We start from the raw sequence: 26,856 nt of genomic DNA on the forward strand, positions 1-26,856 counted from the left end.
CCCTACTCTGATAAGGGCTAGGAAGGAGGTGACGGCGAAACATTATCACCGTATCTGGAGGAAGTATGTTTCTTGGTGTGAAGCCAAGAATGCTCCTACGGAAGATTTCCACCTGGGCCGTTTTCTCCACTTTTTACAGACAGGAGTGGATATGGGCCTGAAGTTAGGCTCCATTAAGGTACAGATTTCGGCCCTATCTATATTCTTTCAGAAGGAATTGTCTTCTCTCCCAGAAGTCCAGACTTTTGCAAAGGGAGTGCTGCACATCCAGCCTCCTTTTGTGCCCCCAGTGGCACCATGGGACGTTAACGTGGTGTTACAGTTTCCTTAAGTCACACTGGTTTGAACCTCTTCAAATAGTTGAGTTGAAATTTCTCACTTGGAAAGTGGTCATGCTGTTAGCCTTGGCATCTGCGAGGCGTGTGTCAGAATTGGCGGCTTTGTCTCACAAAAGCCCCTATCTGATTTTCCATGTGGATAGAGCAGAGTTGAGGACTCGTCCTCAATTTCTGCCTAAGGTGGTTTCATTGTTTCATATGAACCAACCTATTGTGGTGCCTGTGGCTACGGGAGACTTGGAGGATTCTAAGTCTCTTGATGTAGTCAGGGCCTTAAAAGTTTATGTAGCCAGGACGGCTCGGATTAGGAAAATAGAGGCACTGTTTGTCCTGTATGCAGCCAACAAGGTTGGCGCACCTGCTTCTAAGCAGACTATTGCCCGCTGGATCTGTAACACGATTCAGCAGGCTCATTCTACGGCTGGATTGCCGGTACCAAATTCGGTAAAGGCCCATTCCACTAGGAAGGTGGGCTCTTCTTGGGCGGCTGCCCGAGGTGTCTCGGCATTACAACTTTGCCGAGCAGCTACTTGGTCGGATTCAAGCACTTTTGCTAAATTCTACAAGTTTGATACCTTGGCTGAGGAGGACCTCATGTTTGCTCAATCGGTGTTGCAGATTCATCCGCACTCTCCCGCCCGGTTTGGAGCTTTGGTATAATCCCCATGGTCCTTACGGAGTCCCCAGCATCCTCTAGGACGTAAGAGAAAATAAGATTTTAAACCTACCGGTAAATCTTTTTCTCCTAGTCCGTAGAGGATGCTGGGCGCCCGTCCCAGTGCGGACTAAATTCTGCAAGACTTGTATATAGTTTTTGCTTACATAAGGGTTATGTTACAGTTTTGATCAGTCTCGGGCTGATACTGTTTTGTTTCATACTGTTAACTGGTTCGTATATTCCATGTTATATGGTGTGGATGGTGTGGGCTGGTATGAATCTTGCCCTTAGATTAACAAAAATCCTTTCCTCGTACTGTCCGTCTCCTCTGGGCACAGTTTCTCTAACTGAGGTCTGGAGGAGGGGCATAGAGGGAGGAGCCAGTGCACACCCATTCTTAAGTCTTTAGAGTGCCCATGTCTCCTGCGGAGCCCGTCTATACCCCATGGTCCTTACAGAGTCCCCAGCATCCTCTACGGACTAGGAGAAAAAGATTTACGGGTAGGTTTAAAATCTTATTTTTTTTTACTGATTTGTAAAAATCTGGCAGAGCACTGTTACAGTAGCTCTCATTTACAAGCTCAAAAACCGCTCTCCTATTAGCACCTCCTCGTACCTGTCCCGGGATCCGGATGATAGGTCAACAGTAATATGGTTGACAGTCAGTAGGTCAACCACCAATGAATTAATTTTTCAACATTTTCATACTTTACCATCCACGTGGACTACAACTGGGAATAGTAACCGAAGCGAGCCATGCAAGGGGACACGGGTCACTAATTGGGGTTCCTGGTCATTTTACGGACTAACAACACCAAACAAAATAAAAAATAAAAACTCATGTCGACCCTTTGTCCATGTTGACCCTTTTCCCATGTAGACTCAGTGCATGTTGACCTTTTGGGGTCGATCTAGACACTGTCAACCTTTTTAAGGTCGTCCCAATGATCCACACCCACCTGTCCCACATCATTTAACCCATTATTGAGCTTTTTGGATTCATCTAAACACTGACATGTCTTTATTGACCAAATTATGTTATTTATGCCCTTCCAAATGCATGGTTATTCATTTCCCATGGTATACCATGGGTCCTGCACTGTGCCCTGACATTTTTACCTTGAATTAAAGAGTTTCACCTGGTCAGAAGGGTGTGCACAAGATGTCAATTTACTCTGAAAAAGCAATGCAAGTTTGGAGTTGAATTTCAAATTAATTTGCAGTACGAGTCCTCTATGCGAATGGCTCACAGGACCCAAATCGCACCTAAATGAATTGACCCCAAAGTGTTTTCTTGTCTTAACACAAACCAGTAGGTAGTTAAGTACATGGAAGATGGCAATGTACAGTAGACTGTGCACTGTGCTTGTGTACCCAGCTGTAAACCAGAGTCCTAAATCATACATAGGATGTATTAACCTGGAAAAGGCATAAGGAAGTGATAAACCAGTGATAAGTGCAAGGTGATAAACGCACCAGCCAGTCAGCTCCTAACTATCAATTTGCATATTGGAGCTGATTGGCTGGTGCGTTTATCACCTTGCATTTATCACTGGTTTATCACTTCCTTATGCCTTCTTCAGGTTAATACATCTGCCCCAGAGATCTAACAGTGCTGGAATAAAGACCACAAGCATATTCTGACATTTGGAACTGCTCTGGTCTTGTTATCTTCCTACCTCAATTTCAGCACATTAACATATTGATTTGTTGTCCATTCTAATTGATATGGACTTAATGAATGGAAAGAGGTAGGTAAAACGGTTTTGGTTTTAGTTTAACTTAAGATCTCACATTGCTGCCATTTTCAACATCATTCTTCAAACTGTAGTCTGTGTCCAGTTCATGTAAGTAGAATATATTAAGCACAAAGAGCCAAATTCAATTAGCCACGCTAATTTACCATGGGCTGATTTATCTGCCAAGGCTGTTCACTTACAGCCTGGGGCAGCCCACGATTAGCCTGCAGGCTGAACTTAACGCAGATTTCTTTTTCGAACCTGAGGAGGCATGAACAGAAATCTGCGTTAACTGCCTTGATCACAGGTGCTGCAAAGCTGTTAACCCATACCTACAGGAACTTTTCCCAGATTCTGTTGGTTAAAACACGGCAGAGCCATAACTAGGTGTGTGCTAAGTGTGCCTTGCACACAGTGCACTTGCGATGGGAGCGCATAGTGCGCTGTGTGCTCCCGACTGGCCACCCTGTCAGTGATTAGAGATGTGTAGCTCACTCTTGAGCCGTTCTTTTGAGCCGGCCCTACTATGTGAGCCGGGTGAGCCGTGAACCGTTTCAAGTGAGCGGTGGTTCTTCAGCGGCGGTTCACCAGGCTGTGTCTGTTCTGTGTCTGTGTGTGACTGTGATGAGATCATTCATGACTCATGAGAAGAACTGACTCGCTCCCGGCTCTAGGTAGGAAGTGGAACAGAGCCGGCGCAGTGAGCGGTTCTTCACTGAGACTGACTCAGTGAAGAACCACCGCTCACTGCGCCGGCTCTGTTCCACTTCCTTGGGTGGCAGCAGGTCACGGTGTGTAACTATAAGTATATGTATGTGTGCTTTATTTTTTTTTTTTCAAGAGAGGATGTGTAAACTCAGGGTGTTACTATATGAAAAAACACAAACTACCCACACAGGTGTGACCCTCTGTGGAAAATCAGAAGCGCTGTCCTCACCATTTATCGGAGACAATCAAAAATAACTAAAATTGCAAATTGCTATTAAGATTAAAATACATAAATCATACTTTATTAACATGTATTGCTGCAGCAAAATTGACATACATAAAAATGCATATTGTGTATAGTGGATGCTTTTAATGTAAATGCTCCACATACACAAATGTATATACTTAAATACGTTAATTATCTGAGGCTTGGATTTTAATAAACAGTTTTCACACTGTCCACTTGATTGAATAATAGACCAATGAGTTCGGCATTTACGGACACTGCTTGCATAAATGTGTCTTCAATTAATTAATGTCCCGAAAAAATGTGTGCACACATATATTGCTTTTGAATGGATAATTACCATAAGCGATAGGCTTTTGATACACCTCTTTGGATCAATCTGTTAGGACCATCCCAATTGGAAAGACTCCCTCTGCTGGTGCTTGTCCATTAACTGCAGAATATCTGGAGACAATGGCCCTCATTCCGAGTTGTTCGCTCGCAAGGCGAATGTAGCAGAGTTACACACGCTAAGCCGCCGCCTACTGGGAGTGAATCTTAGCTTCTTAAAATTGCGACCGACGTACGCGCAATATTGCGATTACAAACGAGTTAGCAGTTTCAGAGTAGCTCCAGACTTACTCTGCCTGTGCGATCATTTCAGTGCTTGTCGTTCCTGGTTGACGTCACAAACACACCCAGCGTTCGCCCAGGCACTCCCACCGTTTCCCCGGCCACTCCTGCGTTTTTTCCGGAAACGGTAGCGTTTTCAGCCACACGCCCCTGAAACGCCGTGTATCCGCCCAGTAACACCCATTTCCTGTCAATCACATTACGATCGCCGGAGCGAAGAAAAAGCCGTGAGTAAAAATACTTTCTTCATAGTAAAGTTACTTGGCGCAGTCGCAGTGCGAACATTGCGCATGCGTACTAAGCGGATTTTCACTGCGATGCGATGAAAAATACCGAGCGAACAACTCGGAATGAGGGCCAATATCCACGGGAATCCGTCCACAGTGCTCCGGCTCCCTCTGCTGGTGGCTAACCGCAATTGCAGGTAGACTGGCTGTTTTATCGTAGCCAGAAGCCGGTGATCGTATAAACAAACAGGAGGTGATTGTCACTGCCAGTAGGTCCCTTCGAAAACGCGTTTCTCCGCCTTCCCAACACACTCAGCGGCTTCCTCAGTTCGAATGACCATCATCCAGATGAGCACTTTATATAGCCCCACTCATTTGAAATTCCCGCGGCCATTCGCGCATGCGCACTCAAACGTGCGTTCCAAGCCTCAGTCTCATTTTAAACTTTAAATAGACTCCGGTGGCCATTTTGTCTAGTTAAACCACGGGATCCAAGCCTCATTTTCACTCCCGGAAGTCACGTCCATCATTCTTATTCATATAGTTAATAATACCAAAATCAAGCCTCGTTTTAAAACCATAATTATCTACATCTGTCCTAACTAATTATACTGGACTCTAGTGCAGATTACTACATAGGATTATATTATTTAGCTTAAACACAATTCCGAATAATCCATATTTCATTTAGATATTATACGGAGTTCTACGTCCCAACATCAGTGCAGATGTAGCCATACTTAAAAATAATATTAATAATAATCAATATATTTTATTTTATTAACACAAATAATAAATATATTGCTCAACAATAATATTGCTCAACATTAAAATAGAAGGGAACTAATTTGGATTACAATTTAGATCTCAACACACCATCTTGTGGTTTAAATTCATAATTACACTCCCTTCATATCATCATAAGTATTCCTATCGTCTCCATCTCCATAATCCAGCATCCTAAGGAACCATACCCTAACCCACCCCCATTGTTGTATATATCAGAGATAACTTTTATATCAAGGTTAGTGTGTGGGCGGTTGTGTACACATCCAATATCATTTATTCTTTGTTACTATATGAGGTAATAGCAGTGTATATGGGGATACAGGAGCTCAGGGGGCTACTAATAGTAACCCCCTTATCTCCTGTATTCCCATATACACTGCTATTACCTCGCATAGTAACCCCCTGATCTCCTGTATTCCCATATACACTGCTATTACCTCATATAGTAACCCCCTGATCTCCTGTATTCCCATATACACTGCTATTACTTCACATAGTAACCCCCTGGTCTCCTGTATTCCCATATACACTGCTGTTACCTCACATAGTAACCCCCTGATCTCCTGTATTCCCATATACACTGCTATTACCTCATATAGTAACCCCCTGATCTCCTGTATTCCCATATACACTGCTATTACTTCACATAGTAACCCCCTGGTCTCCTGTATTCCCATATACACTGCTGTTACCTCACATAGTAACCCCCTGATCTCCTGTATTCCCATATACACTGCTATTACCTCATATAGTAACCCCCTGATCTCCTGTATTCCCATATACACTGCTATTACCTCATATAGTAACACCCTGATCTCCTGTATTCCCATATACACTGCTATTACCTCATATAGTAACACCCTGATCTCCTGTATTCCCATATACACTGCTATAACCTCACATAGTAACCCCCTGAGCTCCTGTATTCCCATATACACTGCCATTACCTCATATAGTAATTCCCTGAGCTCCTGTATTCCCATATACACTGCTATTACCTCACATAGTAACTCCCTGATCTCCTGTATTCCCATATACACTGCTATTACCTCACATAGTAACCCCCTGAGCTCCTGTATTCCCCATATACACTGCTGTTACCTCATATAGTAACACCCTGATCTCCTGTATTCCCATATACACTGCTATAACCTCACATAGTAACCCCCTGAGCTCCTGTATTCCCATATACACTGCTATTACCTCATATAGTAACACCCTAATCTCCTGTATTCCCATATACACTGCTATTACCTCACATAGTAACCCCCTGAGCTCCTGTATTCCCCATATACACTGCTATTACCTCATATAGTAACCCCCTGATCTCCTGTATTCCCATATACACTGCTATTACCTCACATAGTAACACCCTGAGCTCCTGTATTCCCCATATACACTGCTATTACCTTATATAGTAATCCCCCTGAGCTCCTGTATTCCCCATACACATTGCTATTACCTCATATAGTAACACCCTTGTTATGATTCCAGCACTCTGGTCTGAGGAGATCTTTTTGCGAGGACCGGAGCACTGGAACGAAATGCTGGGGAAGGGAGCGGGAATGGAAAATAGCCCCTGGCGCCCTAACTCCGTTGTCTCACCCGTGCTGTCGGAAATCCCCTGCGAGACTATGGTTGCTTGAGCCCATGGCAGCCGCGTTTGAAGGGCGGATTATGTCTGCCCAACTCCGATGCCCCCCCAGGTCTTAATGAGAGACAAAGGGAAATCCGAGACAGGGTGATAACAAGGGGCCCTCTGACAAAACAACCAGGCCAGGGGCTACAAGCTAACTTAAAACTAGAATATGTGCGGAAACACCGCCAGGGAAAAGGACAACCAAAATATCCACTTGTCCACTTCTCCTACCCGGCACCGCCGAGTTCCAGAGAGGACTTGTGGAAGCGGAACCCTCCGCAAATGCTCCAAAAACAGAATATATAAAGATAAAGCGGCTGAGCCGCAACACACGGCAGAGCCGCAACTCACGGAACACCACTCGATATACAAAGGTGATCAGTCAGGACAACTGGGGACCAAACGACTTCCTGGGATGAGATGACAACTCCCGAATACAGGACTTCTGAGGACAGGAATGACCGGATACAGCAGGACTGGAACAGACTCTCAGCAAACCAAGGCAGCATGCAGGAAGCTATTACCGGCGTCTGTGAGAAGTACTGGGAAGGTATTTAACAGGGAGTCCTCCAATCAGCTGCTTAGAGCCTGATTGGGAATAAATGCCGTGCAGCTGCCTTGCTGCACGGCCAGAGGACAAGTGTGTGTGCTTGTTAATTAGGCCCTGCAACGGGGAACGCGGTCCGCCCGTGGCGTCCCCGTTGCTAGGGTCCGTGCGGCTCAGCGCGCCTGGAGTCTAGCGTTGCTAGGGAGCCGGCGGCTGAACGCGCACGGCGTCCCTAGTTGCTAGGCGCCGGGCCGCGCGGACCCCGGCGCCTAACAGTACCCCCCCCTTGAGGAGGGGTCAAGGAACCCCTAAAGCCAGGCTTCTGAGGAAATTCCCGAAAAAATGCCCTCTTGAGCCTAGGGGCATGAAGATCCCTTATCTAGGACCCAAGACCTTTCCTCCGGACCATAGCCTTTCCAGTGAACTAAAAAATAAAGCCGACCCCGGGACAATTTGGAATCAAGAACTTTCTCTACCAAGAACTCCTGTTGTCCCTGTACATCCACTGGAGATCTACCCTGAGAGATCCTCCGAGGAAATCTCCTGGAAGAAACGTATTGTTTCAACAGGGAACAATGAAACGTATTTCCAATCTTGAGAGATCTTGGTAAACGTAGCCGAAAGGCAACTGGGTTGACTCTTTTAATAATAAGAAATGGTCCAATAAATTTGGGTCCCAGTCTAGCCGAGGATTTTCGAAGCCTGATGTTGCGAGTTGACAACCACACCTGGTCTCCCACCTTAAAAGTGCAAGGACGTCGGAGCCTGTCAGAAAATGTCTTTTCTCGAAAGGCCGCTTTTCTGAGAGCAAGGTGCACTTTTTTCCAAATTGCTCTGAGATGGGAGGTCAATGCCAGCGAGGAGACTGGAGAATGATGAAAAAAAGAATTAGCTCTGGGGTGAAAACCAAAAACTGAAAAGAATGGAGACTCTTTAGTGGAGGAATGACAGGAATTATTGTAAGCAAATTCAGCCAAAGGAAGAAACTCGGACCAATCATTCTGGAGTTTGGCTGAATACAAGCGCAGATATTGTTTTAATGACTGGTTAACTCGTTCGGTTTGCCCGTTGGATTGTGGGTGATAACCGGATGTTAATGACAGTTTCATCTTTAATGAAGCACAAAAACATCTCCAGAATTGTGCGATGAATTGTGGACCCCGATCAGAAACAATATCAGTGGGTAACCCATGAAGCCTAAACACATGGCGGAGGAACAAAACTGCCAACCCTTGAGCAGAAGGCAATCGGGGAAGAGCAATAAAATGAGCCATTTTACTAAAACGGTCCACTACCACCCATATGACTCGGAATCCGGCTGAAAGGGGAAGGTCAACCACAAAATCCATGGAAATATGAGACCATGGCCTGAGAGGGACACTTAAGGGCATAAGTTGCCCGATAGGCAAGGAACGGGGAACCTTATGCTGTGCACAAACCTGACATGAAAAAACAAATTCCCTAACGTCTTTAGACATACTAGGCCACCATACTGAGCGAGAGACTAACTCCAATGTCTTAGTGATTCCCGGATGCCCTGAAACCTTGTTGTCATGGAATTCAGTTAAAACAGTAGCTCTCAAAAATTCAGGAACGTAAAGACGACCAGCAGGAGTAAATCTAGGAGCTTGGTGTTGAAGCTGGTTTAACTGGGTAAATAAATCCTGTGTGAGGCCTGCCCGGATGACCGAAGATGGAAGTATTGGGGTAACAACAGGATTGTTATTGTGAACCGGAAGAAAACTACGTGACAGGGCATCAGCTTTAGTATTCTTGGAACCAGGCCTGAAAGTGATTATAAATTTGAAACGAGTAAAAAATAATGCCCAACGTGCCTGCCGGGCATTAAGCCGTTTAGCTGATTCAATGTATTGCAGGTTCTTATGGTCAGTCAATACCGAAATAGTATGCTTTGCTCCTTCCAGCCAATGCCTCCACTCCTCAAAAGCCCACTTTACCGCCAGTAACTCCCGATTACCAACGTCATAATTGGATTCAGCGGAGGAGAACTTCCTGGACATAAAGGCACAAGGATGTAAGTCCAAAGACACCGGATCCTTTTGAGAAAGGACAGCCCCCACTCCAACCTCTGAGGCATCAACCTCCACAACAAAGGGCAATTCCGGATTAGGATGTCTGAGGACTGGAGCTGAGACAAAGGCTTGTTTCAGGGCCCAGAAGGACAACTCGGCTTCATGCGACCAGTTGGTAGGATCCGCTCCTTTCTTTGTCAGAGCCACAATGGGAGCAACCAGGTCAGAAAAAGAATGAATGAACCTCCTATAATAATTCGCAAACCCTAAAAAGCGCTGAATTGCTTTTAAATTGGTGGGTTGCGCCCAATTAAGGATGGCCTGAAGCTTCTTAGGTTCCATGGAAAATCCCTGAGGGGAAATTATGTACCCTAAAAAAGATACTTTCGTGACGTGAAATTCACACTTCTCCAGTTTGGCATATAAATGATTCTCACGTAACTTTTGAAGAACCAGACGCACCTGGGTGATATGATGTTCCATCGATTCAGAAAAAATCAAGATGTCGTCTAAATAAACGACCACGAATTTCCCTAGGAAGTCACGGAGCACATCGTTAATGAGGTCTTGAAAAACTGCTGGAGCATTAGACAGGCCGAACGGCATCACCAGGTATTCGTAGTGACCCGACTGAGTACTGAAAGCCGTCTTCCACTCATCTCCAGATTTAATTCGGATGAGGTTGTAAGCTCCTCTTAGGTCAATTTTAGAAAAAATCACAGCAGAACGTAACTGATCAAAGAGTACAGAAATCAACGGCAAAGGATAGGTGTTTTTGACTGAGATTTTATTCAAGGCTCTAAAATCTATGCATGGTCTAAGCGAGCCATCCTTTTTCTCCACAAAGAAAAAACCAGCACTTAAAGGGGATTTTGATGGTCTAATAAAACCTTTCTGTAAGCTCTCCTGAACATAGTCATTCATAGCCGAAGTTTCTGGCCCGGACAATGCATATAATCTCCCCTTTGGCAATGCGGCACAAGGGATTAGCTCAATAGCACAATCATAAGGCCGATGGGGAGGCAGAATGTCCGCATTGCCTTTGGAGAATACATCGGCAAACTCCTGGTATTCCACAGGAATGAGTTCTGGAATGATAGCTGCTACTCTAACTGGAAACGAAATACATTCCTTAGCACAAAAAGTACCCCATTGTGAAATCTCCCCGGACCGCCAATCAATGGTGGGATTATGAAAGGCCAGCCAATGGTGACCCAGAACAACTGGAACTGCTGGGCAATGTGTTAGATAGAACTCGATCTTTTCGGAATGTAAAGCTCCTACTGTAAGTACTACGGGAGGTGTACGGTGAGTAATAACCCCGTTGGAAAGCGGACTCCCATCTAAGGCATGCATGGTGACACACCTACCCAATGGTAACTGAGGAATGCCTAAGGCCTTAGCCCAAGTTAAATCCATAAAGTTTCCTGCAGCTCCACTGTCAACAAAAGCCGACACCAAAGAACTGAGGCTGCCAAAGGAAACCTTAACTGGGACTAAAAGAGAGTTATTCGAGGAGATAAGCTGCAGACCTAGGTGAACCCCCTCACAATTCACCTGGTCAAAGCGTTTCCCGACTTGTTCGGACAGTTATGAGCAAAATGTCCCTTACCACCACAGTACAAACAAAGACCGGAATTTTGCCTTCTGGCCCTTTCCTCAGGAGACAGCCGGGAGAGACCCATCTGCATGGGCTCCTCTACGTCTTCTGGAATGGAATAAACACAAGGACTTGACCTTACAGGTGTTCCTCTTTCAGCCCTCCGCTCTCTGAGACGACGATCAATCTTAATAGAAAGCTCCATGAGTTTATCGAGAGTCTCAGGAGCGGGGTACTGGAGGAGACTGTCTTTAATAGACTCTGATAAGCCGAGGCGAAACTGACTGCGCAGGGCTGGGTCATTCCAGCCACAGTCGTTCGACCAACGGCGAAACTCAGTACAATAAACCTCTGCAGGATTTCTTCCTTGTTTGAGAGCGCGCAGCTGACTTTCAGCGGACGCCTCTCTATCTGGATCATCATACAAAAGCCCTAAAGACTTAAAGAAAGCGTCTACTGACAACAACGCAGGATCCTCTGCCCTTAAACCGAACGCCCAGGTCTGAGGATCCCCCTGGAGTAAAGAAATAATAATCCCAACCCGCTGAGATTCAGAACCAGAGGAAGTAGGTCTTAAACGGAAATAAAGTTTACAGGATTCTTTAAAACTAAAAAATTATTTTCTATCGCCAGAAAAACGGTCAGGCAAATGCATCTTTGGTTCAGGGACTACCTTTGGGGAGGCTCGCAAAAGATCTTCCTGCGACCTCACCCGAAGGGAAAGATCCTGAACCATCTGAGTAAGTTCTTGAATCTGATTGACTAAGAGCTGGCCAGGGTTTTGCCCTAAACCTGTCGGATTCATGAGGCCAAAATTTTTTAACAAAAACTGAATGAGAGGAAAAAATTAAAGCCCTGTTTAATTTTAATTTTTTGGTATGGCCGGTAATAATGTTATGATTCCAGCACTCTGGTCTGAGGAGATCTTTTTGCGAGGACCGGAGCACTGGAACGAAATGCTGGGGAAGGAAGCGGGAATGGAAAATAGCCCCTGGCGCCCTAACTCCGTTGTCTCACCCGTGCTGTCGGAAATCCCCTGCGAGACTATGGTTGCTTGAGCCCATGGCAGCCGCGTTTGAAGGGCGGATTATGTCTGCCCAACTCCGATGCCCCCCCAGGTCTTAATGAGAGACAAAGGGAAATCCGAGACAGGGTGATAACAAGGGGCCCTCTGACTAAACAACCAGGCCAGGGGCTACAAGCTAACTTAAAACTAGAATATGTGCGGAAACACCGCCAGGGAAAAGGACAACCAAAATATCCACTTGTCCACTTCTCCTACCCGGCACCGCCGAGTTCCAGAGAGGACTTGTGGAAGCGGAACCCTCCGCAAATGCTCCAAAAACAGAATATATAAAGATAAAGCGGCTGAGCCGCAACACACGGCAGAGCCGCAACTCACGGAACACCACTCGATATACAAAGGTGATCAGTCAGGACAACTGGGGACCAAACGACTTCCTGGGATGAGATGACAACTCCCGAATACAGGACTTCTGAGGACAGGAATGACCGGATACAGCAGGACTGGAACAGACTCTCAGCAAACCAAGGCAGCATGCAGGAAGCTATTACCGGCGTCTGTGAGAAGTACTGGGAAGGTATTTAACAGGGAGTCCTCCAATCAGCTGCTTAGAGCCTGATTGGGAATAAATGCCGTGCAGCTGCCTTGCTGCACGGCCAGAGGACAAGTGTGTGTGCTTGTTAATTAGGCCCTGCAACGGGGAACGCGGTCCGCCCATGGCGTCCCCGTTGCTAGGGTCCGTGCGGCTCAGCGCGCCTGGAGTCTAGCGTTGCTAGGGAGCCGGCGGCTGAACGCGCACGGCGTCCCTAGTTGCTAGGCGCCGGGCCGCGCGGACATGCGGACCCCGGCGCCTAACAACCCTGAGCTCCTGTCAGCGCCATAACTACGTGTGTGCCAGGTGTGCCTGGCACACAGCGCAGTCGCCCTGAGGGCGCAATGGCCAGCGGCTAGTAATGAGTCAAATTGACTCATTACAACCCCCGCCACGCTGGAGAAGCGTGCGCCACGCTGGAGAAGCCAGAGGCAGGGAAGGAGAGCAGCAGCGCCACACTGGAGAAGCCGGAGGCAGGGAAGGAGAGCAGCAGCGCCGAAGGCAGGGGAGGAGGAGGAGGGAGGATGACTGGAGCAAAAGCAGCGCTATGTAATTGGTAGTAGCGCTGCTGCAGCAGTCTCTCTCCTTCCTCATTGGCTGCCCGGTGCTGCTGTGTAAATGCTGGGATGCGCTTCCCTCATCCCAGCATTCACAACGGCGGCCAGCCAATGCAGAAGTAGAGGGGACTGCTGCAGCTGCGCCATGACCAATTACACTGCGCTGCTGCGGCTCCAGTCCCCTTCCCTCCTCCTCCTTCTCCCCTGCATCCGGAGCTGCCAGCACCGAGGAGCCTGAGCCAGCGGGGAGAGATGGTAAGTATCTATCTTTTCTGTCTGCCGTAATGTGTAAAAAGGGGGACGCTGTCTGCCGTAATGTGTAAAAAGGAGGGACGCTGTCTGCCGTAATGTGTGAAAAGGGGGACGCTGTCTGCCCTAATGTGTAAAAAGGGGACGCTGTCTGCCGTAATGTGTAAAAAGGGGGATGCTGTCTGCTGTTATGTGTAAAAAGGGAGACGCTGTCTGCCGTAATGTGTAAAAAGGGGATGCTGTCTGCCGTAATGTGTAAAAAAAAAAAGGGGGACGCGGTCTGCCGTAATGTGTAAAAAGGGGACACTGCCTGCCGTAATGTGTAAAAAGGGGACCCTGTCTGCCGTAATGTGTAAAAAGGGGGGCGCTGTCTGCCATAATGTGTAAAAAGAGGGACGCTGTCTGCCGTATTGTGTAAAAAGGGGACGCTGTCTGCCGTAATGTGTAAAAAGGGGGGCGCTGTCTGCCATAATGTGTAAAAAGAGGGACGCTGTCTGCCGTATTGTGTAAAAAGGGGACGCTGTCTGCCGTAATGTGTAAAAGGGGCTCTACCTGGTGTAGTGGCGCTACTGCGCAGCGCAATTTGCGCCAATGCCGTTTCTTGCACACAGCGCTAAAATGCCTCGTTACGGCACTGACACGCCGTACCATATAATTTGCCGTGTGAGGAAAAGGAGCTGTAATTGAATAGCCGGTGAAGTAAATTAAAATTACTGCATGTAAATGAATCCGGCCCTAAATTGAAAAATATCAGTCCTTGAAGGTACTCCGCTTACAATCATCTATGTTTTGCAATTCCCTGGTCTGTGCTTTCAATCTGACTTATACTCTGATTTCTTAGAAAGCAGAGAATAAGACTAAACAGGAGCAGCTACAGTGGGTCTCACATTCTGTGACTCTGTAGATCATGCTGCACTTCCACTTGGGGGAAAAGAGAATGCTTTGTATTCTCTACCAATGTGCAGGTCTTTAAATATGCCGGGAGATATGAGTGGCATGTGTGAGGCATATAGGCAGGTCTGAGAAGCTAATGTGGGGCATATGGGGAGTTTTTTGTAGGCTGTGGCGAAGTCTATATGACATGTAGTTGAATTCTGGAGCAAGTGGGGGTTTGTGAGATAAGGCTGTTTTGTTTTCAATTTGAATGAAGGGTTTGAAATGCCAGCCCTTTTGTGGTTTTGGAGAGACATATAGCACTTTAAGTATATTGTGTTGGCCATCACTGCTCTTCATGCTGAATATTATTTCTTAATAAATAATCTGCTTGCAAGTAGACCATCTCTATGAGATTTATTAAGCTTTTAAGGTTTTCCTTTTTCAACACACTGTGCCGTTCTTAATCAACCAATTAAGGCTAGAGACAAACGGGCACTTTGAGAACAAACACACCTCCACACTTGGAAAACCACTGCATATATTTACCTGTACATAGCGGACCTTGTAAATGCCTGGCACACACTCTAGATTAGCGTATCAACGCTCATATATCAACAAAAAATTAATGCCTATGGGTCTGATGTAATGTAAGAAACAAACTTGGCATATATTAGTCCTATACTGCTAGCACAGAAGAAATGTGTATAATCGCACATAGAGTATACAGAGAGGTACACATCTTGCAGTGCTCTTGCCCGCTGTGTGTACTGTTGGTGTGTTTCCAGTCTTTGTAATTGGTATGCACTTGCGCTTACCCTCTAATAGGTGCTAAAGATACTTACCTTCAAACTCTGCATAGCCCACAGTTGCATCAACACCCCCTCCCTCAAATTTGCCTATGTGAGATTGGCCGGTTACGACTCGGTAACATCTCTTCAACCGTATTGATGTAATCGGAATGCATATGACTCATTGCCCACACTTGTGGCTCTCAGTTCCGGAGCATGCACTGTGTGAAAACACACAAGATACGCTCCACTGACAGGTGTAAGGTCAACTTTGCATAACCCTTTATCAGAAATATGGAGATACATAAAGCATCAGTGTTTTACTAGCACTAAAAGTCATATGTTAATTGTTAAAAGGGGATCAGTACGAGATCCCGGCGGCGAGCACAGCGTGTCTCCTCGCGGGCTCGCTGCGCTCGCCATGCTCGCTGCGCTCGCCATGCTACGGGCCTGGCGGCGACCTTCGGTCGCCACAAGCAGGGCCGGCTCCAGGCCTACTAGCACCCTGAGCGAGAAAATGTAAAAGCGCCCCCCCCCCCATGCGTGCGCCGCAGGCGCGCGCGCTCCCGGAAAAGTGGGTGTGGCCTCTGGGAAAGTGGGCGTGGCCTCATAACTTCATATCATCAAACTATAAACACATTTTCACACAATTAGCCGCCTTACACATAGCCACAGTAGTGTTCCTTACACACAATGTCTCCAGTATAGTGCCAGATACACATAATGTGCAGTGCCAGATAGACATGACATGCCCCGCAGCAGTGCCAGCTACACATGACATGCCCCGCAGCAGTGCCAGCTAGCCAGCTACACATGACATGCCCCGCAGCAGTGCCAGCTACACATGACATGCCCCCCAGCAGTGCCAGCTACACATGATAGTGTTCACTTTTTAGGGCATGGTGCTGATCACAGGGAGGGCACTTTTTTAAGTTAGGAGGGCAAAATGATGTACATACTGCTTGTTGTTCCCATACCTATATGCCAAAGAATGGACAGTGCGCGCCGAAGGCGCGCAGCAAAAATTAAGGGGAGTTACTTCGTGGGGAAGGTACGTGGCCACATAATAGTGGCAATTTGCATTACACCACACAGTAGTGCAGCTAATACACACTGCACCAGGTAGAACCTCCTATACACTTTGCGTCAGGCACAGCACTGAGACACATTGCACCAGGGAGAGCACTGAGACACATTGCCTAGCCACAGACGCCTAGCGGGAACACTACATGACATGCCCCCCAGCAGTGCCAGCTACACGTGACATGCCCCCCAGCAGTACCAGCTACACGTGACATGCCCCCCAGCAGTGCCAGCTACACGTGACATGCCCCCCAGCAGTGCCAGCTACACGTGACATGCCCCCCAGCAGTGCCAGCTACATAAATGGCCACACAGTGCCAGATATGCACCCACAGTTCAGATACATAAATGCCCCCAAAGTGCCAGATACATAAATGCCTCCACAGTGCAGATATGCCCCCCACAGTGCCAGATACATAAATGCCCCCACAGTGCCAGATACATAAGTGCCCCCACAGTGCCAGATACATAAGTGCCCCCACAGTGCCAGATATAAAAATGCCCACACAGTGCCAGATATGTCCCCACAGTGCCATATATAAAATTGCCCCCACAGTGCCAGATATGCCCCCACAGGGCTAGATATGCCCCCAGTGCCAGATACATAAATGCCCACATTGCCAGATGCATAAGTGCCCCCACAGTGCCAGATATGCCCCCCACAGTGCCAGAAATGCCCCCACAGTTCCAGAAATGCCCCCACAGTGCCAGAAATGCCCCACAGTCCCAGAAATGCCCCCACACAGGGCCAGATAAATGCCCCCACACAGGGCCAGATAAATGCCCCCACACAGGGCCAGATAAATGCCCCCACACAGGGCCAGATAAATGCCCCCACAGAGCCAGATATGCCCCCACACAGGGCCAGATATGCCCCCACACAGGGCCAGATAAATGCCCCCACAGAGCCAGATATGCCCCCAGTGTGCCAGATATGCCCCCAGTGTGCCAGATAAATGCCCCCACACAGGGCCAGATAAATGCCCCCACAGAGCCAGATATGCCCCCAGTGTGCCAGATATGCCCCCAGTGTGCCAGATATGCCCCCAGTGTGCCAGATATGCCCCCAGTGTGCCATATATGCCCCCAGTGTGCCAGATATGTCCCCAGTGTGCCAGATATGCCCCCACACAGGGCCAGATAAATGCCCCCACAGAGCCAGATATGCCCCCAGTGTGCCAGATATGCCCCCAGTGTGCCAGATATGCCCCCAGTGTGCCAGAAATGCCCCCAGTGTGCCAGATAATCCCCCCAGTGTGCCAGATAATCCCCCCAGTGTGCCAGATAATCCCCCCAGTGTGCCAGAAATGCCCCCACATTGCCAGAAATGCCCCCACATTGCCAGAAATGCCCCCACACAGGGCCAGATAAATGCCCCCACAGAGCCAGATATGCCCCCATTGTGCCAGATATGCCCCCATTGTGCCAGATATGCCCCCAGTAGAGCCAGATATGCCCCCAGTGTGCCAGATATGCCCCCAGTGTGCCAGATATGCCCCCAATGAGCCAGATATGCCCCCCACAGTGCCAGAAATGCCCCCACAGAGCCAGATATGCCCCCAGTGTGCCAGATATGCCCCCAGTGTGCCAGATATGCCCCCAGTGTGCCAGATATGCCCCCAGTGTGCCAGATAATCCCCCCAGTGTGCCAGATAATCCCCCCAGTGTGCCAGATATGCCCCCACGGTGCCAGAAATGCCCCCACATTGCCAGAAATGCCCCCACACAGGGCCAGATAAATGCCCCCACAGAGCCAGATATGCCCCCAGTGTGCCAGATATGCCCACAGTGAGCCAGATATGCCCCCAATGAGCCAGATATGCCCCCCACAGTGCCAGAAATGCCCCCACAGAGCCAGATATGCCCCCAGTGTGCCAGATAAATGCCCCCACAGTGCGATCCATAAATGTTTGACCCCCCCACCCCACCCCACCAAATACCTGAGGCGCTGAGTCTGAGAGAGGGAGGAGGAGTGCTGGCGTGAGTGCTGGCGGGCGGGAGAGTGAGGATCCGAGTGCGGGTGGGCGGGCGGCCACTTGTGTGCGCTATGCGCGGCGCCGGCGTCTGACGTTAGACACCGGCGCCGCGCAGCGCACGCCGCACACACGGACGGCGGGGACAACGCGCTGCACACACACACAGGGCCGGCTCGCTTCGAATATGGCGGCGCCAGCGCGCGGCGCCCATTAAGGGTGGCGCCCTGCGCGGCCGCTCTATTCGAACATGCCTAGAGCCGGCCCTGGCCACAAGATTCTATTCCCCTCTGTGTGGTGGCATGGACCACCACCCAAGAGGGGTAACCAACCAGTGGTCGGAGTCCCGACCGCCGTTATTTCAGCTGGTGTTGGGATTCTGGAGTCGGTATCCTGACGGCCGGGATCCCGACAGGCGGTAAATTGACTGCCTCCCATTAAAAGCAGTATATATACACACTGTATAACAAGGTTTTTCTTGCATCTTGTTGTCAAGACCCAGCAAATGGTTTACAATTCTATTTAGTGATTCTATTTCATGATACTCATTTTGCATACTAATGGCACAGTACAGAGTGCTAAACAAATTCTTCATTGGTGTATACAAGTTACCATTCAATGAACGTCATTTACAAAGGTCCTTGATGTGCACTGCTAAATAACTTAGAGCAGCAAATTTGTTAGCAAATGGGCAAAACCATGGCCCTCATTCCGAGTCGTTCGCTCGGTAATTTTCATCGCATCGCAGTGAAATTCCGCTTAGTACGCATGCGCAATAATCGCACTGCGACTGCGCCAAGTAATTTTACAATGAAGATAGTATTTTTACTCATGGCTTTTTCTTCGCTCCGGCGATCGTAGTGTGATTGACAGGAAATGGGTGTTACTGGGCGGAAACACGGCGTTTTAGGGGCGTGTGGATAAAAACGCTACCGTTTCCGGAAAAAACGCAGGAGTGGCCGGAGAAACGGGGGAGTGTCTGGGCGAACGCTGGGTGTGTTTATGACGTCAAACCAGGAACGACAAGCACTGAACTGATCGCAGATGCCGAGTAAGTCTGAAGCTACTCTGAAACTGCTAAGTAGTTTGTAATCGCAATATTGCGAATACATCGGTCGCAATTTTAAGAAGCTAAGATACACTCCCAGTAGGCGTAGGCTTAGCCTGAGCAACTCTGCTAAATTCGCCTTGCGAGCGATCAACTCGGAATGAGGGCCCATGTGCACTGCAGGTTGGGCAGATATAATGGGTGTAGTATGGTATGCCGGCGGCCGGGATCTCGGTGGCCAGCATACCTGCGCCGGAATCCCGACCGCCGGTTTACCGACAGCTGGGCGGTTGCAAATGACACCCTTACGGGCACAGTGGCACGCTACATACGACACACTATTTATTCTCCCTCCAGGGGGTTCGTGGACCCCCAAGAGGGAGAATAGTTGACGGTATGCTGGGTGTCGGGATTCCGACGCCAGTATACTGAGCGACGGGATCCCAACAGCCGGCATATTGAATACCACACGATATTCAGGTCAACCTCCCCTTTCCCAAACAGCCGTAGTTTATTTGATTTATCCTTTCAGTGGCATCTAATGCTGGGTACACACTGACCGATATATCGGCCGTTATATTGAATTTCTACTTGAAATGTGTAAAATCATCTATTTGTACTAATAAGGATTTCCCAAAAACATAGGTATTATTTTGTTTTTGCAATAAATATATTTACACTAGTTACTTATCAGCCCGTCAGAATGATGCAACAACATAACAGTAATGTCAGCACCAGTGACTGTGCGTGCCCAAACGGAGCAACACCTGAATTGCTCCATTAGTATTGGACTGCCAGCGTGCAAAACATTTGAATTCCCCCCATAGAGGTGATGAGCAGTGTTAGCCTTTTATTATATAAGATGACAAACCTATTATCTCATGCTAACCACATTTTGCAATTCAATCATATGTCCTAATTGCAGGATGACTAGAACTATGATCAGTTTGGCCCACATATTGAACCATGTAAAGCTGGCTGCCCGTGCTTTCCTACACTTTTCCTGCACTTTTGGTTGACCAACTTCTTTGCGCCAGATCATAATCGATTCCATTTGCATCTGATATGCCAGATCCAAATCCAGTCCAGTTCGTTTTGATCCAAGAGGAACAAAAATCAGATTAGCCGATGACCTACATCAGTGCATTTTGTTAGGACATCATTTGTTAGAATGCAGGATTGAGGCACCAACATCTGTACCCTGTGACCTTATCTGAGGGCACCAGGTCAAGCGATTAGACCAAACTGCTTCATCAGCGTGTCTGCCTCAGGGCCTTATTCAGGTTTGTTAGCAAACCAAAAGAGCACAGTAATGGGCAGAACCATGTTACACTGCAGGTGGAGCAGAAGTAATATGTGCAGAGAGAGTTAGATTTGGGTGGGTTATATTGTTTCTGTGCAGGGTAAATACTGGTTGCTTTATTTTTACACTGCAATTTAGATTTCAGTTTGAACTCACCCCACCCAAATCTAACTCTCTCTGCACATGTTATATCTGCCCCACCCCCTGCAGTGCACATGGGGCCTAATTCTGAGTTGATCGCAGCAGCAATTTTGTTAGCAATTGGCCAAAACCATGTGCACTGCAGGGGGGACAGATATAACATGTGCAGAGAGAGTTAGATTTGGGTGGAGTGTATTCAAACGGAAATCTAAATTGCAGTGTAAAAATAAAGCAACTAGTATTCACCCTGCACAGAAAAATAACCCACCCAAATCTAACTCCCTGCAAATGTTATATCTGCCCCCCCTGCAGTGCACATGGTTTTGCCCAATTGCTAACAAACTTGCTGCTGCGATCAACTCAGAATTACCCCCATGGTTTTGTCCATCTGCTAACAAATTTGCTGCTGCGATCAGATCTGAATTAGGCCCTTAGTTTCTCCCAGGGTCCACCTTGCTCACACGAACGGTGCGAATCACACTACCTCTGTGCCATGATGAAAAGTTCTAATGTTGAATCATGATGCAAACAACATGTCCACTAACTATAAATGACACAAAATGGCTGTAGCCAGGATTAACATGAATTCCCCTTCTTTAGCTACCAATTGTGTTTTCCCTTGCTTTTCACTTGTAAATGACTGACAGTGAAGTGGAATCCTTTTGAATCCGTCTTTTATAATTTTTTATATCGTTTGTATTGTGCAGTCGGTTGTTATTTTTTTTCCGCAGCGTAGCGATCGGGTCAGAACCGCGCCAGCACCGGCGTGGCGGGGAGTGGTCCGCAGCGGCTGCGTGACGTCACACGCAGCCGCTGCGGGCCGGGGAGCGATGAATAGCTCCCGGCCAGCACGCTAAAGCTGTGCTGGTCGGGAGCTACTCTTGAAGTGCAAAGGCATCGCCGCTGTGTGATGCCTTTGCACTTCTGCGGGGGGGGGGGGGGGAGGCGGACTGACATGCGGGGCGGACTAGCCCTGTGCTTTTCCGCAAAAAGGGCGTTAATTGAATTGCTCGGAAAAAAACAATGGGCAAAAAAATGGGAAAAAGCTAGCTAATTTGCATTTTGAATTCCTTCTTAAGCCTGTTTACACGATAACTAAGGACAAATCTATCCATGCCCTTCATCCACCAGGCTTATTTTATACCATATATACCCAGTAGTCTGAAATATGGACTTCTGCGTCTCTGCACACTGCAATGCTGCCACTGTTTCTTTAAACTCCACCATCACTCGCACCATCAACACTTGCACAGCCTTATGGCAGATGCAGTTTCTCTGTCTGACTCACCGCCCAGGAACAGCAAACACTTTTCTGCCCCATTTCTGTTACTGTCTGTACCGATCGCAACCGCACCTTTGTGCATACACTGTGTGTAACACATGCGCAGTAGGCTTTTATAGAAATGTTTGTGCATGAAAATACTACGTGACCATCGGTATTGCATGCGACTCAGAATCATGTTCATTGCCTTTATTTTCTGTTTAGTTTAATATCTTGGCATAGTGTTGCAGGTGTACCTGGCTATTGTACTTAATCATTTTCTTGTTGTCTTCCAGCTGGTGCTCTTTGCAGGAAAACTAAACACCATTGCAGCAATTGTGACAATTTTCTTCCTTCTGGTGTATGCTGCTATAGGTCTTGCCTGTCTGGCACTGGAATGGGCGTCTGCACCAAATTTCAGGTATTTGAATAGTTTACCTTCTATAGTTTTCTTTGTTTTTTTATTCCAGTGGCTTATTCCATCTGTGTGTAGATGCCCACTGTTCCAGAAAGCTAACATATCTCTCCCAGTGGCCTATTTAACAAATATTGTGGGCAAGCCCCAAAAAGTAACATTCCTCATCACAGTAATTTCACATACACTCTCAGGGCAAGTTAACTTTGCTGATGCTGACATGATGATGCCATACCTCCCAACAGGACCCTCTCCAGGAGGGACACAATGCTCTGCTCCTGGACTTCCCTCTTAATGTATGATTGCCATCACCTGTGCTGAAACACCTTTCTTATCCACTAACCTGTTCAACACAGGTGCCGGCAATCATAGAGTAAGAAAAAGTCCAGAAACAGAGCATTATGGGGCAGATGTATTAAGCCTGAAGAAATGATAAAGCAGTGATAAGTGCAAGGTGATAATGCACCAGCCAATCAGCTTCAATATGTAAATGTAGAGTTACAGCTGATTGGCTGGTGCGTTATTACCTTGCACTTATCACTGCTTGATCACTTCTCCAGGCTTTATACATCTGCCCCCGAGTCCCTCCTCGAGAGGGTCATGTTGGGAGCCATGTGATGTGCTCCCTTTACTCCTGGGGTCTGACCTGATTCAGCTTATATCCATCTGTGAACGTGCGAGCAGTAATAAAGGAATTTAAACAATTGCCCATAGGCTATAATAAGCTAGCACAATCTTGCATCTTGGTAATTAGGGAGACTGCAGCGCTGCAGTACCTCTAGTTAAATAGTTACATACACAAATACCTTTTATTCAGTGTGTTGTACTACAATGTTTGTGCAGATGGACACTGATATTGTAAATTGCAGCTCTGGGTGAATGAACTACATGTGGCAGCTGATTGGGTTGGTAGTGGTTTCTGTCCAGTCTGCAGCCACAAACAGTGCACACCTCCATCCTGGCCACTTGAGTTTAATTAATCAGTCCTGAATGAGTTCTCCTATGCATGTTGTGTCATACACATTTGAGCTACTGGTTATAATGGCTGTTACCAAAGCACTAAGTATTACTGGCAGAGAACTGGGGTTGCCCATGTTATACTTGACCCTTTATTTTAGTAACTGAGTCAAACACTGACATTTTTCTTCAACTCTTCACTACAAAACGGCAATTGTCAAAACAGACGTCACATGATGTAAGTGACAGTCATCTGACATCAGTAACTGCAATATCACAAACATCAAACTCCTCCCTAATTAGCTACAAACTAACAGGTAACTGAAAATGGTAAGTTTATTCTCTTATATCCCTTTCACACATGCATCTAAATACTGGATTTTTGCATGTGAACACGCATCAGCCTGGGATTTCTGTATGTGTGGATGCAAACTACCGGGGACAAAGTCCTGTTTAGCCAACCCTGCTCTTTACCAGGGTCGGGGCTGAGACCCCAGGGATTTGCTGGCTTGATAGACCCGGCAAATTCCTGGGTCACCTGTCTGAAAGGTGTCTATTAGACTGTTGTGAAAACCCATTAGGTACAGTCTGGGTTTCCAAAAGTTTATTTTTCGAGAAACGCAGTACAGGTTGAGTATCCCTTATCCAAAATGCTTGGGACCAGAAGTATTTTGGATATCGATTTTTTCCGTATTTTGGAATAATTGCATACCATAATGAGATATCATAGTGATAGGACCCAAATCTAAGCACAGAATGTATTTATGTTTCATATACACCTTATACACACAGTCTGAAGGTAACTTTAGCCAATATTTTTAACAACTTTGTGCATTAAACAAAGTGTGTGTACATTCACACAATTCATTTATGTTTCATATATACCTTATACACACAGCCTGAAGGTCATTTAATACAATATTTTTTATAACTTTGTGTATTAAACAAAGTTTGTGTACATTGAGCCATCAGAAAACAAAGATTTCACTAGCTCACTCTCACTCAAAAAATTCCGTATTTCGGAATATTTGGATACGGGATACTCAACCTTTAATGTAGTTCAAATTCCAAGTGCTCTTCTGTGCTTTGTTTGGTGGAGTCCATGTAATGTCGGTTCTTCCACCCATGGAGTTATACAAGCTACATGGCCCTTGGTCTTTTTACTAGACTCAATGATCTGGTCATTGCTGCATCTGCACAACTCTCCACCTACCTCTACCAGTTACATCATAGGTCCAGTTTTTGAGAGTTCCATGCCTGCTTTCCATTTATTTCCCATGTAATCATGAACAAGCGCATCTTGAACCACTTAGAAATCAACTCCTCTATACTGCGACCTGTGTGCTGCAATGCGAACGCAATGCAACCACAGAATAAAAGGACACTTAAGTTTGTAATCTAATTAGTGCTCCTATCATTAATTAACATACAATATATTTGTACTCATAACACAGGTCAACAAATCTGATTCCAAATCTGATTTTCTAGCATGTATAGTTTTTGAAATAAAGTAATTTGTCTGGGTTTAAATGTTCAAGTTATTACGTTATCAATGAGTTGGATGTAACTGCCAAAATGTTAACAATAATTTACCGCTTAGCAGCTCTTCCAACACACCCGTGAGGTGGTTGCCCAGTGTTGTTGTTTTTTTGGTGGTGTCGTCAGTAGACCTAATCCCAACTTTCCTTTTTGTTCAGTTTTATAATCACTTTTACAGTGTGAGATGGGTTTGTTTTCCTTCTGTTATCAATGTTGCTATTCCAAGGCATTTAGGTACACAATATTTTTTGTCTTCCCACCTCCATTTCTGTCAGTTATTTTAGTTCATTGATTTATGGTTATTTCTGTTAGTTATTACAGTTCATTAAAGTTTTCATCCAAATCCATCCAGTGAAAGGCCCAGAACAGGCTCCCTGTGTCAAAGTTCTACCTGGCTTACACCAACAGGTGGGCCGACCAGGACCTCAACCCTTTAGTATGTCTTTTTGGACCCAGTATTATCACTATGTTGTTTTCATCCAAATCCATCCAGTGGAAGGCTCAGAACAGGCTCTCTGGGTCACAGTTCTACCCAGCTTACACCAACGGGAGGTCTGACTGGGACCCTAACCCCCCCTAGAACCTGGTCCGGATCCAACTGGACCACCTTGTGTTTGTTCATCCCAATCGTTGCAGGGGTGTTCTTTTATGAATTATGTCTGGACTATCACGATACAGCATCCAACATTGGTCAGCCATCATGCTTTCAGTCTAAAATCCTTGGTAATGAATTTCAATAGTGCTAATATCTTGGTGCAATTATTCCCCTTGTTCGTCACTCACTGCTTCAAGATTTTCTGCAAATAAATCCAGATGGGAATGCAGGAAATTTTCATTGACAGATGACATTTCAGTTTTTTATAAGTATCAAGTACCAGAAAGTTTTCACATATCTATTTGAAAGCCAGCCAAGCTTGTGATTCCAGCAGACTGAGGGCCTTTTGGAATTCCATATCCATTAAAACAACCCTAATTTGTGGCCTATTAAAAATTCCCTCCTTTAATTTTGCTGCACTAACCTTAGGGAATTTCTTAGAAAGGTATTGGAACTCTTCTGAATTAACTTTGTCTAAATTCTTCATAACATAACTTGTCTGGGTGATTCTTGCATTCTCGAGGCATGCTGCTTGATCTTAGCAAATTATTATAAAGGACATAACCACCAGTAGCGCACACCACACGACAGTAGCTAGAGATAAACTGGAGCACACTGTTCTCAGAGCAATTCAATTGTTGCTCCATTCAGGCATGAATTCTCCAGGGGGACACATTTCTGCATGCAGCCTCTTGAGGTGGCGACCAGAAATATACGAAAACTTGGTTTAATTTGGCGCAACTTGCAGAATAATTAATAGGTTCATCGGGTGGCAATTTATTACTGCCGCCCATAAAACAATTGAATTCCCATCATAGAGCCTGCTTTGGACTCACATCCAAATGCGGACGAATCCCATGGATATCTGCAAACTGTGAATGTTCCACAAAAAAACAATCGCACACTGGGCCTAATTCAAATATTGCTGTTCTTGCTGCTGTTGCTGTCTTTTGCCGTACGCAATTGCGATTATATGCTATTGTGGGAAGAAGCTAACCTGAGCATAGGGAGACCCACTGCTGTTGCATCATTTCTATCCGACAGCGTATAATTGCTGATACATTGGTACCATCATTGTAGAGTCTGAGTGACTCTGTAGGCTCAGGATGAGCTGCTCTCATGGGACGCAGAGTTGCAAGCAAGATCACAACTGGTACTTTATGCACTTTGCGACTAATTGTTCAGTGCGACCGCAATCGCGACTCGCTGGCGGTCGGGCTCCCTGCGACCAGCATACCGGCGCCGGAATCACAACCGCTGGCATACCGACAGCTGGGCGAGCACAAATGAGCCCCTTTGCACGCTATCTATTCTCCCT

The 26,856-nt window shown here is 46.7% G+C and overlaps 1 protein-coding gene across 1 annotated transcript in view; it reads left to right on the top strand.

The window, feature by feature from the left end:
* LOC134909547 (solute carrier family 12 member 9-like) overlaps positions 1-26,856 on the top strand; it is a 465,723-nt gene that overhangs the window by 291,807 nt on the left and 147,060 nt on the right. Inside the window, exon 9 of the mRNA XM_063916540.1 lies at positions 22,329-22,453. Within this exon, the coding sequence (XP_063772610.1) occupies positions 22,329-22,453 (125 nt within the window). The remainder of the gene's footprint in view (positions 1-22,328; positions 22,454-26,856) is intronic.

Source organism: Pseudophryne corroboree, chromosome 4 (genome assembly GCF_028390025.1).
Source record: "Pseudophryne corroboree isolate aPseCor3 chromosome 4, aPseCor3.hap2, whole genome shotgun sequence".
In the NCBI taxonomy this organism is placed as follows: Eukaryota; Metazoa; Chordata; class Amphibia; order Anura; family Myobatrachidae; genus Pseudophryne; species Pseudophryne corroboree.